Genomic DNA, 14,137 nt, shown 5'->3' on the forward strand with positions numbered 1-14,137 from the left:
TTGTATTCATCACAAATCATGTCATTATCATCATATCACACTTCTCATGTTTGCCTCATACAAACAGCCCTCATATGAATGTAGCATCATTGAGTTACTCCATTTACAATGTCAATATTTACGATTCCTTGTTTACTCTCTTTGATTATTCAGTGCATTTGTTGTTTGAAGTATTCATGTTCTTTGTGCTTGTGCATGCTAGGTGGCCAGTATGATCGAGTGGGGGGAGACGTTCCTTTTCCATGTGGTGTCCAGAGAATTCCAGCTTGAACAACCCAAGCCGTCTGTCATCTGTCAGCACGGCGTCGACCGGCGCATCTGTGACGCCAAGGTACGATAAAACCCTACGCTGTGACATGTGGGACCAAAATGCTCTTCCCATATTCAGCTTCTCTATCCTCCACTCCTCAGTATGTTTTTTGCGCTATTTATTCATTGATTCATTCTCTCCTTAATTTGTACTTTTATTTATTTACCTTCCCTAACAAGGACTGCTAATAATTTATTCACTGTTGGTAGAACAATGAATATATTTTTTAACGGTAGAAAAACACAAGAATAGGCTTGATCCCAAGTCTGTTATGGAAAACTCGCTTAACACATTTACACCACGCCAATATGTGTGCAGAGAGAAACAAGGTGCATTTCACAGAATGTCATGCATATGTGTGAATGCTAACAAGGATATTTTTGAAGGGAAAAAAAAAAAAAAGAAACTCAGCCTGCGAGTCCTCATTAGTTGGTGACAGCTGAGCAGCTGTGGCCACGGGCAGTGTAGCTTGATGTAAAGCTCCGGCTGAGACTCCACAGCAGCTCGGCATTTTATCAACCACTGAAAAGTTTCTGGTCTTTCAGTTGACCTGCCTTCCTGGTCATTGCCGCACATCGGAGGAGCTCAAGTACACCATGACACGGCTGGCGATGGATGGAGTTGACCTCTTCGTTGTGGAGCATGGGTGTGCTGCCAGTGTCAAGGTCATTTTTCTTCAATTTTGTACTTTTTCTAAAGTTAAATGTATAAAGTTTAAATATTTATTACATATAATATTGTCATCTCAGGGCATTACACTTTCCAAAAAAATATAGCGGTTACAGAAAAAAAAAACCTTAAGCTGCCACCTGTGTAACAGTGTATGGGGAAAATGTCCTTTTAACAAGAAGAAACCTCTGACCGAACTTTTTCTAAGAGATGGCAGCTTTCTGCTTGGAACAGTTGGGGCTTGGGTCAATAATGAGAGAATTAAACAATATACAGCTGCCGAATGAGGTAGTAGGCGACTCAAATGATCAACTTCCAGCTTCACAGCCAGAGATTTCTGCGGGAAAGTACAGAGACGGCATGGAGCTGCAGTGGCGGCATATAAATATACGGGAAGCGAAGAGAACTCGGTTTATCTGCTATCGGTTTAGGCAGCTTGGGGACTTGGGGACGAAGAAATTTGTCTATAAGGCCACCTGAGCCTGAACAAACTGTTGCGTTCATCATACTATCTAAGCCAGGGGTGGGCAAATAATTTTACCAAAGGGCCACATGTAAATGTAACTATTGAGGGCTGAGAGATAAGTTATCAAAAAGTTTTTAATACGATTTTTTAAATAATATTTTATGAGCTACTTTTACTCAACAGTCTTTCCCACTCTCTGTCAGGAAACTTTAATTAGCTTTTTTCAAAATTTCTAGCTCAGTACACAAGTAAATAAAAAACATCTTTTCATCAACCTTTTTTCTTAATTCACTGTGAAACATAAAATCTGTTTGGTAAATATTGGGAGCTCTGCTTGCCAAGGTGTAACACACTACCAAAGATGTAATAATGGCCAGTAACGTGGAAAATGTGACCATTCCAGATGTAACAAAAAAAAGCCAATGATAACGGTCAATTTAATTTGGATTTCCCCTGAGAACTGGTCAAGCAAAGTTAAAGGGCCGATTGTTATTTATAATTAGATTTCCAACAATATGTGATCCTTTCATGCGGCGTCTTCCTATGTGGCATAATATACATGCGCCAAGGAGTTTGGAGAGGAACACCTATTATGTGTTACACGTGGCTCATTGGCTTCCATGGTCTTTGCACAACCAATTTCTCTGCGGTTGTTTACTTTTCCATACTTTTAAGTATTTTCTAAATACTTTTACAATGTCTGGGGAGCAACAGTGGCATAGATATACCATATTAAAAGCGCCGTAGAGAATTTGTTAGAGGAGTGACTTCGAGGTAGGAGATTTATTAGGCAGAAGCGACTTTGATTTTTCATTCAAGAGCTAAAAGAAATTTTTTGCAATTTGGTCACTATTTCCTGTGAAAGGACTGAAAATCTGGTCTGACTTGAACCTTTGGAGGATTCATGGGGTTAACTTATTTCCTCTTCAATTTGCCACAGTTGTTGTTTGTGATTGAATTTAGTGACAACTCTTATCATGAGAACATTGTCGTAATGATGTTTTTCGCAGAATAATGATGTGTTGGTATGGAAAAATGTGATTATTTCCTTCTATTTATCAGAATTTCATCGGGCATAGCAACAATAACAATGTTACAGGCACTGGGGTTACATTCTTTGAGGGCTTGCATTTACATGGAGACCAAGGTTATGCCTACAGGCTTACTAATTGTAGAGCTGTTCTTGATTTATTTTGGGGATATCTAATTAGGTGAAAACGACCTCTTGACACCTTAGGGCTTAAAAGGTTGAGGGCTCAGAGTTCATTTATGCAGGTTCTGCAAAGCACTGCCCAAGAGGTTTCACATATTTGACCTATTTTGTCCAGTTGTCAATAAAGATCTTCTTTCAAAAGACTTCTTCCCATAATTTAGATATCATTGATTATACTGTATTTAACTTTCCTCATACTGGGGGACTTCAGTAATAAAGGCATTGTGTCTTTATTGTGTGAGCTTTTTCACTACAGATGTAAAACTGCTCATATGTTGGATCACTTTCTAAACATATTGGGGTATAATAAAGAGGTAAATCAGTTCTTAGTTCAATTCTAACCTCTGACCAGAAAAAACTATAGTGGCAGATTTCTGATTTAGCTTTTCTCTCCCTTTTCCCAGACTGGAATTGTGCGTGTGGCCAACTGCAATCTGCACAACCAGGCAGTTGGAGAGGGTATCAGCGCCGTGGTGCAGGACGTAAACATCAGGCAGTACATCGAGCAGCAGCAGCACAGCGAGGCCACCAGGCTGCAGCTGGCCGGACAAGGTCAAGGTCCCGGTCAGCCGCTCGGTCTCGGGCAGCCCCCTCTGCTGCGGCGCTCGGTCTGGCTAGAGGCAGGTTCGGTCAACTTGAACCTCATCACAGCTGATATCGCCCTGGCTGCTGACCACCCAGCCAAATGTGAAGTCCAGAGGCATTTTCTGGAACTGCATGATGCTCAGACCAAAAGGTACAAAGCTCATTTGTATATTTGATTTTCAAAAGCATTTGTCATCGAAAAATACTCCCTCTTCGCCTTCCAATATGCTTGTTTAGGCTGCTGGCTACCTTTGTTCCTCTTCATTTGTGGATGTGATTCCATTTGTTAGCACCCGTGAGATGAACCACGGCACACTGGTAACGATCCAAACCGCTTACAGACGTGTAAATGCAGAGTCCTGTTTTCAGAGTGGAACTGACTCTCCATCCATATCGCACTCCAGTGGAATTGAGTCACCCATGCAATCAGCTTGTAGTGCGAAGTGGTGGTGTTTAAACTAAATTACTTTCTAAATGCTTGGTTTTGTAATTGCAAATCAGAGAACTGGCCACTTCGCGTGGCAATGAATCCAACTTATAAAAAAAAATGTGCAGGTCACAACTAACTGAAGACCGCACCATTGAATATTATTTTGGTTGAGGCGAAGTTTATTTACAAACTGTTTAGAAATGGTCAGGATGCACATTTCCTTGTTAGTAGCAGTGGGTGTGTCAATGCAGAAGCCACAAATGGCAACCTGTAAACACTTCCGAGATCATTTTTCTTACCTTCAGCAGCAACCAGTCCATGCCAAATCCAATGTCTTGCTCTCATCTTTTCTTTTCTTTCTTTTTTTTTTTTTACATTTTGTGTAAACCATGGTGATATGTTAACATTTATAAAGCAGCCTTTGTTGGAGGCCTTTAGCCTATTTTTCTTAATTTTTACTCAAGAAATCAAGGCTGTGTTGTAAAGGGGATAAACAGCTCGCTCATGCTGTTTTGAGAGCTGAAGGACAGCTCAGTATGTGGCCTTCGGTTTAGACGTGTAGGATCAGCAAGTAGGAGGTGCTGGCATCTTCGGGAATTACAGAATTGATTTGTTGTTGAATAATATAAACCAGTCTCACCGTTTTACACACTCAACATAAACACAGAATATAGATACTTAACAGTCACCACCTACCTGTACAGTCCAGAGTAATATAGGCATTTCACACCTCAACCAAAGATTCTCCCCCTTTCAAGATAATTTTTAATCTCGATTTTGAAGTTGTAGTTTACCATGACTTTATGCCAAAGGGTTTTGTCATACTTTCAAGTACTTCTTTGAGACATCCATCAATCTTCTATACGCCTTCTCTTCCGTTGCGAGATGCTGGGGCCAATTCCACGCAGACTTGAATCCACAACCTTGTCCTTATGAGGGAAGACCATGCAGACTTCCTCTAGACACTGTAAAGTCAAAGCCGATAATAATACACAAGTTAAAACGGAACCAATTTTGCCTTCCTTGGACCACCAATATTGATCACTGCAGATGAAGAACTCTCTTCTAGAAGTGCAATTTTGGAGATGCTCCAGCCCAGCCAATTAGCCGTCATGTTTGTTCCTCATCAAAACCACCCAAATCCTTACATTTGTCCATTTTTCTGCTTCTAATACATTGTATTTAAGTACAATATGTTCAATTACTGCCTAATGTAGCCCACCAGCAAACATAAGCCATGACAGATATAGTCAATATTCTTAGCTTCCCCTATGAATGATTTTAATGTTATGGCTGATCAATGCATCACATAATCCAACTCACACCAGTTACTGTTGCAACTGTGCAGTACCATGTACTACACGGACATGTGAATAATTTATAGGTCAGACTTGAGGAAACATGGCAATACATTTGCATAATGACAGTATATTTGCCTGACCAATGTATCCCTATCTGTCTTCCTGATCTTTAGACTCTGGTTCCTGTGGCCAGAAGAAGCCAGCATTCGCAACAAGCGGAGCAGGAACCGCTGTGGCTGCCTCGGAGGGTGCCGCTTTTTCGGCGGCACCAACATGGGCCTGGACTTTTTTAAACTGGAGGAGCTGACGCCGTCTTCCTCAACGGCGTTCTCGTCCTCCAGCACAGAGTCGGATATGAGTTATGGCCAGTCTCTGCTGCAGCCTGCGGAATGGATCATTACCAAGGAAACCCCCAAAGTGGATGGTATGGATTTGCTCAGATTTATTCTACACGTCCTTATTTTCCCTCGAAGCTTAAATCTTCTGTGGAGTTGCTTCAGGGGTTCCAAGAGGATCCTAAGAAAAATAAAGATTAGTTCCAATCAATGCAATTTAAATGTAATACTAAGAGTAAGAGAACCGAGTTCTGCCACCAATGTAAATTCTTAACTGACAAGTGTTTTGTATTTATGACCTTAAGCTTTTCGCCTTTGCTTAATGCTCCCAAGTGTATCTAAGTCGAACAATTTTCTCATTATATTCATGTGAGGCTTACTGACACAAATAAAACAGCACAAGGCCATAAGGTTTATGCAAAGGCTCTTTATTCTGTTTTCTCAGGGAGGGTTGTGGGACTGAAAACAGACACACACTCGCCTTGCCTGCCCCCGGAGCTACCTGAGCGGCGGGCTCAGCAACATCTCAGTCTCCAGGTGCCTCAGCGCTCCCACAGCTCGGCCTCTTCCTCAGAAGAGAACAGCTCCTCCAGTGCCGCCCTGCCTCTGCTAGCCGGAGAGAGGGACAGCCCTTCGCCGAGCACGGAGGAGCGTATGTTTCCCATGAACGGAAAAAGCCCGGCTGAGTGAGTAACAAACGAACACATCTCGTTTGGTGTCAGTTCAATGCGACGATTGCAGGGTTTTTCGAGATCATTTGAGTGCAAGGAAAGACCAGCATTGTGGTGGTGGCAGAGCACATCCTAAATTAATCTGTCCCTCCCTTTAGAGACATTTACACTGACCAACTACGGACGCTGTAGTATTGTTATCCATAAGTGGGTTGATCACTTACTTAAGAGTGAATCTGATCTGATAGAAGATGTACAGATGGCATTGCTCATGATATTCATGCTGGACCTGTCTTCTCTTGCTTGGTCGCAGCACCCTGGGGGAGGTCCCGGAGGTCTCTCCAGTCTCACCGAACAGCTCCCAGGACCGCACCTCAGTGCGCTCCCCGCTCTGCTCTCCCCTCAAACGCCAGTCCTCTGTGCACTCTGGTCGGCTGGGCAGCACCAAGAGCCTGTCAGCCGCCGTCTTCGCCGACAAACCCCCGCCGGTGCTGTCAGGAGGCGTCCAGTTCAGTAGCGAGGTGTCCCGCAGCGACGAGAACGTTCTGGATTCTCCTCGCCAGCGCAGAAGCTATGGCTCATTTCCCTTCACGCCATCAGCCGACTCCAACACGTTCCATCAGTACCGCTCGGCCGACTCCAGCATGTCTGTGGCCGACAGCGAGGCCTACTTCTCCGCCACCGAGGACTTTGAGCCCATCAGCAGTGCTGACGAGGGTCCGGGGACGTACCCGGGCCGCAAGAAGAAAAGGCGGCAGCAGATGCAGCAACCGCAGCAGCCCCCGTATCACATGGAGAACTACAGGTCAGCCCCGATGATGACACAGTGTGGAAAACTCTTCAGATGCTGCTAAGAGAAGTTTTTTTTGAATCAAAGCTTTTGAAAGAGTGAGAGGAGATGGGGTGCGTGGTCCGATCAAGTACAAGGTTAAGCACGGGATTAAGGTAAAGTTAGATTAAAGACAGCTCACAGGAACATCAAAGAGCCTCTGATTTCTCATGTGTACAAGCAGAGGAATGAATAACCTGTCTCGCAGAGTTCTGACCCTGCCCGATTCCTTTAAGTGTTAAACCTCATAAATAATGTTGAAGAACCGTTCTGGATTCATAATTTACATGGCGGGGATGATGACGACTGAAGGCGTTCATTCCGTGTCTGTACTGTTTAGTTACTAGAAACTGGTACTCAGAATTCAAATTAGTGGTTTGTTGACAAAAATACATAAAATCTGTCAACTTTTCAAAACTAGCAACTCATGAAATGGAGCTGCTCTAAAAGCAAAGATAGTGAAGAATCTATCAGGTGGTTAAAAAGAGCACCATATAGCTTTGCAACGAGTGCGAAATGCTTTGATGAACCAATGCAAAGAAATGCCTTAGCTGTGTTGTGTCATGTTTTTTAAGTGTGACACCCAACAACTTTTGAATTTCATCATGTAAAGCAGCTTGCCCCGGAGCCGAACATGCTCCAGCTTTCAATTTACGTGGTTCCATCATGCATGCACGGATGGCTCTGATGGAGAGAGGGGTTCGAGCAAATGAGATGTTTGATCCATGTGCAGCCACTTACTGCTGCTATGTTTCATAAATTGGTTTCCACTCTTGTTTTCCAACTACCTCGTCATTTTTCTATTACCGTAAATTGTTCTGGCATTGATTTCGGCACACTTTCTGATTGCGACAGCCTGCACAAAAACACAAAATAATCAATTTGCTCTCATGAAACCTTTCAACTGGTTCAAGCTCTTGGAAATGCAAGGCTGAACTCAAGAAACACAGTTGAGTGCGGTAGAAAATAATTTTTCCTCCAGTTGCTGTGTGTGCTGGGTTTGATGTCTCTGCATATGACCAAACCCTTTTGATTGATTTGAAGTGCTCACGGATAAACATTTTGACCTTCCTACAGCCGGAGCTCTATCTACCACAGCGTTGAAGGTCCCCTCACCTACGTTCTCAACGGGGAGCTGATAACTGAGCCACGTCCTCTGCCGCTACCTCCAACGCTGCCCCCACTGCCGCCTGTGCCTCTGCCCAGCCACACGTCGCAGGCCTCCTTTGTCTCCGCGCTGGCGATGGAGGAGGAGAGCTCAGTGGAGGCTGAAAAGACTGCTGAACCGGGTCCAGTAACTCGACAGCCCCACGTGATGGCGTGCTACCAGAACTACCTCGCTCAGTACCAGGTCCAGTCTTTATACTGAACACCCTGTGACTTAGTCTGATTAGTTGACATGTTGTCACCTGGGGGTTCTGACTTAAGATTGTCACCTTTGAGCATTGCAATATTACGTTTACTGATTGTGTATTCATTCCCATTTATTCTGTCATGTAATGTTTCCTGACTCGGTCATTAGTCGCTTCTTTGCTGTTTGAATTCCTATATCACAGATTTTTTTCTGCAAGAATTATCTTAGGATAGGTTACACCACTGCCACCTGATGGCCTAAAAGGGTAGCACATTTATTTTTCCTTGTTCGTGGCAGCTGGTTTTCTCTGTTTAGACCTTTGAAGTTTTTCCTGATTGTATTCAATTTTGCATGTAGCATGACATCTTTCCTGTTCTGTATTACATAGCTTCTAAATTGTGTCAATATGCTACCCTGGTGTTAACCATCTGTGTATTATAATTTACCTCTGCCAGGTCTCAAATTGGTCGGTCAAGCAGCCGACCAATAAGAGGACGTCCAAGTCTTCTCTGCACCGCCCCCTTGACTTGGACACACCCACCAGTGAAGAGAGCTCCTCTTCTTTTGACCAGCTCTCCGTCCCCAGCTTTAAGGTCTTTTATTTCACCGTTTTCTGTATAAAGTGTGTATCCTGATGCAGTTCACGATTAAATCCTGTGTGTCGCTATGCAATAAGACTTCTTTTCATGTGTTAATACAAAGTTGGTTATGTTTTTTTTTTCTGCCATTACAGGTGCTCAAGCAGGGCCTATCAGCCAGCTCTCTGTTAGACAGAGGAGTTCAGCTGATGGGAGATAACAACAGGTATTACAGCCATTTGTTCCGCACACATAAACAAAAAAGGTCTTCTGTAAAAGCTTGTCCATCCAAGTGTTGTTCTGCATTTCTTGCTTGCTGCAGAAAGTGGAAAAACTCTATTGTTCAATGTTCATTGCCTAATGTCGCAAATTATTCAAGTTAAAACATTGCAAAAATAAATCCATAATCTTGTGACAGTCAAATTTTACAACATATAGAATATATAGGAAAAGGTTAAATGTAAGTGTTACGTTTTTGTCCTATGTTTATATATGTCGTTTTTAATCCTATAGCAAGGAATAAAATGCTTTAATTTCCATTGAACAGGTCATCCTCGAGATTGCCAAAAACATTTCAATAAATATTGTCAAAAAAATTCACATTTCTATATCGTTCAAATAAAATCCTTTACTGTCGAATGTGTCTTCTTTTACAAGAGTCACATGTGTTTATGGAATGAATGGCAGAGAAAAATATGAGCGTTGCAGTCATCAAACATTTTCCAACTCTGAAAGTTTATTTCTGTTTATAATAAATGTAAACTGTTGGAAGAAACGAATAAAAAATAATGTCATTGTTGTGGTAGCAAAATGACGTCGCCGTCAAGATATTTTACCTATACTCGAATTACAGTGTTGTAATTTATCTGCAGAAAGTTGCAATAATAAATTGTAATTCCCCGATAGTTATACATCACCTATCTCTTCAAACAGCTTGGTGTTGATGCTCCATGTAATTGGTTCTTTGTCTCTCTTTACAGTACACCATACACCCCTCTGGATAAGAGGGCCATGGAGAACACAGATGAGGATACAACCACGGATGACTGGACTCTGGAGCAGCCTCTAGCACAGACCAGGACCACTGCCATTGTGGAGGTTAAAGGGGCCATCAATGTCGTGCTCACTCCTCTTGTGGCTGAATCTCTGGACAGGTAGGAACAAGTTTTCCACTTTAATGGCTCCTTCATGAACTAACTCTCAGCAAGAGGCATCGTGTGTTTTGCATGAGCTGAATGTGTTTAATATGTGGCTCATTTGTTTACTTTCTGAGTGAGTTCAAGGTGACAGTGAGTATTTTAAATACTTTTTTGTGAATGTTTTAACAAATATAAGCCTACACCTACAAAGCCTTCAGTACGAAGTTTATATTATATACATCGAGACAGACATGATGTCAGCTACAATATTGCTGCTTGACAGCAGCACGTATATGATGAGACACTAATCTTACTTAATGTCTGTTAAGAAAACAGCTGCCTGAAAGTCGTCTACAAGCTGTCCTTTCTTAGTTGAAGGTTATTTTTAGCCTGAGGCTGAGATGTGACCTTAAACCAATTTAATCCCTAAGCACAGTGCATCGTAGATCTAAAATTCTGCTGACAGTGCTCCAGAGTCTGGCCTCATTCTTGATTGTCTGGCATTATGAATCTTTAGTTTTGCCAGAGGATGTAACTATGCTCTTCCACTAACTAATGTCTCGGCTAATGCACTTTGAGAAACCAAGAGTGGTGCCAGATTGTCGAAAAAGTTGCCAACATCTAAGTAATAACCCAATAAATGTATGCATCAGGATTTTATGTGGTCTTGGTCTGATCATAACTTCCCAATATATTTGTAAAACACTTGTAAAACAAAGTAGTTATCATGGTGTGTTCATGTCACTGGAACTGGGACTGATATAAATTGGGAATGCCCGATTTCCCAGTTGGGAGCTTTGGGAGCCATCATGTCCTATTAAACTGCCTAATATTGTTTTGTTACTTAATACAACTTTTTCATGAATATTCAATTAGCATTGACACATTTCATTTTATGCAATTTTTCCAGTTTAATAGCATTATTTGTTGAAGTGGTATCACTTCAAATTTCCAGTTACTTATAAATGCACCATAATTCTAATTATTTCTGTGGTATTATGTCGTGTGTTTCAGATACATAGAGTCCATGGTCCACTTTGCCAGTATCCGACACCCAGCAGCCATTCTGGATGACCTGCACGAAAAAGTTCTCAACGAAGCCTATCAGATCAGCAAGTCCACCGTCACTGAGTCCGTAAGTACACCAACAATTCAAAGCAGCTGCAAATTGCAAAAAGTTTCCAATCCAAATGTATGGACAATGAACGAGCTGCTCAGTGAAGAGGAGCAGGCTTTATCGCCCAGTGGCTGATGTCTCTTTGCTTTGGGTTTGGATCTGCACAGAGCCAAACGGGCAAGCAGGAGCACAAGCTGTCCAAGACAGAGGGCACCACCCCTGGCTCCCTCAACATCTCCCACGGCCAGACGGACCTGTCCGTCAAACCGGATAATGTGAAAATCAAGGGCCTCCAAGCCAACGTCTCTATCCCCAAGGTGAGTGCCATGACCCGGAATAATGAGAGGCCAACAGCACTTCTCAAATTGTTCTCCCCCCCCCCCCACCAGAGGCTCAACAACAGGCACCGAATCATGAGACTGGCTGTACGTCACTCCACATTTAAACCAGGAATTTCTGAAGTCTTTGCTTTGTGTTTGTGTATTTATGTAGAATGTGAAAAAAGATGGCATATCTCTTGCATGTAGTCTTTGCTGCCAAAAAACATCCAAAACAACCCTGTAGAAATCAAATATTTGTGAGCACATTGATTAAAATCAACCCACTGCGCAGCATGGCTAATTGATATTCTCTTGAGTGTTGCAACATTAAAGCGAAGACCTTGTCTTTTTGAAGATTTACTTGTGTACTTTACGATGTCCTCAGAGTCGTAGTTGTTAGATTAGTGTTTGACGGTGTTTTCAAGTGCCATTTTCAAGTGCTGTTGTTTCGTTGTGTGTGTATGTGTGGCTTGCAGGTGAACCTCTGCCTCCTGCAGGCCTCTGTAGAGGAGGGGTCACCGTCGTGCTCCAGTAAGTGTGTCACGCATGTGTCTCTGGTGGCGCTTTGCTTCGACAGGATCGCTACCCAGTTCAGGATGAACAGGTAACACCTCTGCTGTGTGTGTTTGTGTGTGTACACTGACAAAGCTTGTTTTGAGTAACTATGTGCTCTCAAGAACAAACAACTCAGTTTTTGCAAGGGCAAAAATAGTTGGTAAACATATTCAAGTTTCCTGCTTCACTGCTTAAATTGGCCATAAAACTTGATCGGATCAGCATCTTAGTCACAAGTACGCACAGAAACATTTCTGATGTGTCTTTATTATACACAGCCAATCAACATTCACAGTTCTGTTTGAAAAAAGGAACCAAACCTTGGATTTTAATAACTGCTTGAGTGGCATAGCAGCAGTCACCTCAGCCGAACTCTTTCTGTAGCTGCTGATCAGAGCTGCACAATGTTCAGGAGGGTTTTCGGGCCACGCTTCAATAAAGCGCTGCTTCAATTCAGCCAGGCCCTTAGGTCTGCAGTAAAAGACAGTCTGAGCTTGTCTACAGCATCTCCGTTTGATTCATGTCTGAGCTCTGTCTGGATCACTCAATGGATGAAACACATGTTTTTTTGTTGTGCTGCTTTCAGGGGTATTGTAGAAGAGGCTCCCAACACCACAGAGCATGGCCGACCATCTGTCATGCTGGAGAAATACGCCTCAGCCACCAAGATGCAGCCTCAGTCCTCTGGTTCACTGCGCTCCAACGCCGGCATCGAGAAAGGCAAAGAGATCGCTGCCAGACTCAACATTCACCGGATCCACAGCCAGCTCCGAGGCCTGGACTCCACTGGTCAGGATCCTTGCAACACAGTGTTACAACTGTATTTTGTATTTACATTTAAAAATGCCTTTTTTGTTTGAAAGATCAGTGACAGTCTGATTCGTCTCCCTCCCCCTTCAGACATCGGCACATGCGCGATCACAGCAATCCCCTTTGAGAAGTCCAAAGTGCTGTTTGGCCTGGAGGAGTTGGAGGAGTTTTCCATGGTGGACGAGACCGACGCTCAGGCCATGGCAGGCGACCTGGGCCGTTCTGCTGCGTCTCTGGAGAAGTGGGGCTGGATAATGTTCGAGTGTGGCATTGAGAACCTGACGGTTAAAGGTAAAACGAGATCCAAATCTCCCGGCGCGAATCACTGCTGAATTTAAAAAGAGTGGATGATAATGGTTGCGGGGTGATGGTGAATACGTCATGCTCTCTATAACAGGAGGCCGACAGTCAGGAGCCATTCTTTACAACGCGTTCGGTGTGATGGGTCGCTCAGACGCTGCAGGGAAGACCGGAATGTCAAAATCCAATGGCTCCACCGGCTCTCAGACGGGAAGCGGTTACAGCACAGACGTGTCTGACGACAACCTGCCCCATGACACCATAAGCCCCGCCTCCGATGTCAATGAGCACTCTGACTCAGATGACCAGGTGAGATATGGACTCTGCATCACTCCAGGAGGAGTTTTTTTGTGCCAACTTGGAGAAAAAAAAAAGTCTGAACCAATATCGACTTTAAAATAGCCTGCAACTCTCCTGTGATTAACAAGACAAAGCCTTTTTAAAAGTTATCGTGGCATTTAAGGGCTGAAGAGTTTAGCTTCACTTTTTCTTTTAACGGTCTCAAAAAGTCAGCTACTTGCTTGTAATGTGGGAAGATTTTTAGGCATTGAACTTCTAGCTTTCTTATTGGAATCTTTGAAGACAAGCTTGAAAAAGAAAATAAATAAGAAATGCATCCAATTTGAATCTTGTCTATGGGCTAATGGTAAACCCTCTCTCTGCCAATTGATTGACAAAAAAAACTTAGTGGCATGTTTTTGCATCATATTCCCTTCTCTTTTGCTGTAAAAGGTTCCAAAATGTCTTATGATTTATCTTGCACTCAATAATGTGTCATACAAATCCAATAGAATTGCATTTGAATCTTAACACTTTACCCCGGCGCCAATTTCTGAAAGCAGCATAAGCTGATGCGGGTGTGTAATGTTCAGTATAATTGGCTACTGAAATGTGAATCAAGAAGTAGGAAGCAGAAAGTAGGAGGACGGTTTTCATTTTCTGGACATGGTTCCATTGAATCTCCAAGACTGACGTCATGGCGCACACTGCAGTCCTGGAGAAACTTCAGTGGCTGACAGGTGTTTCCAGATGTGCTGCCTTCAAATTTATGCAGAAGCTCAGGGACGGCGTGAAGCAGATGAAGAACAAAGTCTGTCTTCCTTTTTTCAAATGAGAAGAAGTCCAGCAGTGCCGTCAGCTCCCAACCGACAGAAA

General features: G+C 43.1%; 1 protein-coding gene across 4 annotated transcripts in view; it reads left to right on the plus strand.

Annotated features, from left to right (window-relative positions):
• Window positions 1-14,137, plus strand: part of kiaa1109 (KIAA1109) — a 92,845-nt gene that overhangs the window by 25,306 nt on the left and 53,402 nt on the right. For all 4 annotated transcript variants that reach the window (XM_080513184.1, XM_080513187.1, XM_080513186.1 and 1 more), the window contains exons 23-38: window positions 203-331; window positions 856-975; window positions 3,063-3,394; window positions 5,148-5,398; window positions 5,755-5,995; window positions 6,294-6,785; window positions 7,887-8,160; window positions 8,619-8,756; window positions 8,897-8,967; window positions 9,722-9,895; window positions 10,895-11,015; window positions 11,165-11,314; window positions 11,794-11,921; window positions 12,459-12,661; window positions 12,773-12,973; window positions 13,080-13,291. In XM_080513184.1, the coding sequence (XP_080369310.1) occupies window positions 203-331; window positions 856-975; window positions 3,063-3,394; window positions 5,148-5,398; window positions 5,755-5,995; window positions 6,294-6,785; window positions 7,887-8,160; window positions 8,619-8,756; window positions 8,897-8,967; window positions 9,722-9,895; window positions 10,895-11,015; window positions 11,165-11,314; window positions 11,794-11,921; window positions 12,459-12,661; window positions 12,773-12,973; window positions 13,080-13,291 (3,237 nt within the window). The remainder of the gene's footprint in view (window positions 1-202; window positions 332-855; window positions 976-3,062; window positions 3,395-5,147; window positions 5,399-5,754; window positions 5,996-6,293; window positions 6,786-7,886; window positions 8,161-8,618; window positions 8,757-8,896; window positions 8,968-9,721; window positions 9,896-10,894; window positions 11,016-11,164; window positions 11,315-11,793; window positions 11,922-12,458; window positions 12,662-12,772; window positions 12,974-13,079; window positions 13,292-14,137) is intronic.

Source organism: Blennius ocellaris (assembly GCF_963422515.1).
Source record: "Blennius ocellaris genome assembly, chromosome: 17".
NCBI lineage: Eukaryota > Metazoa > Chordata > Actinopteri > Blenniiformes > Blenniidae > Blennius > Blennius ocellaris.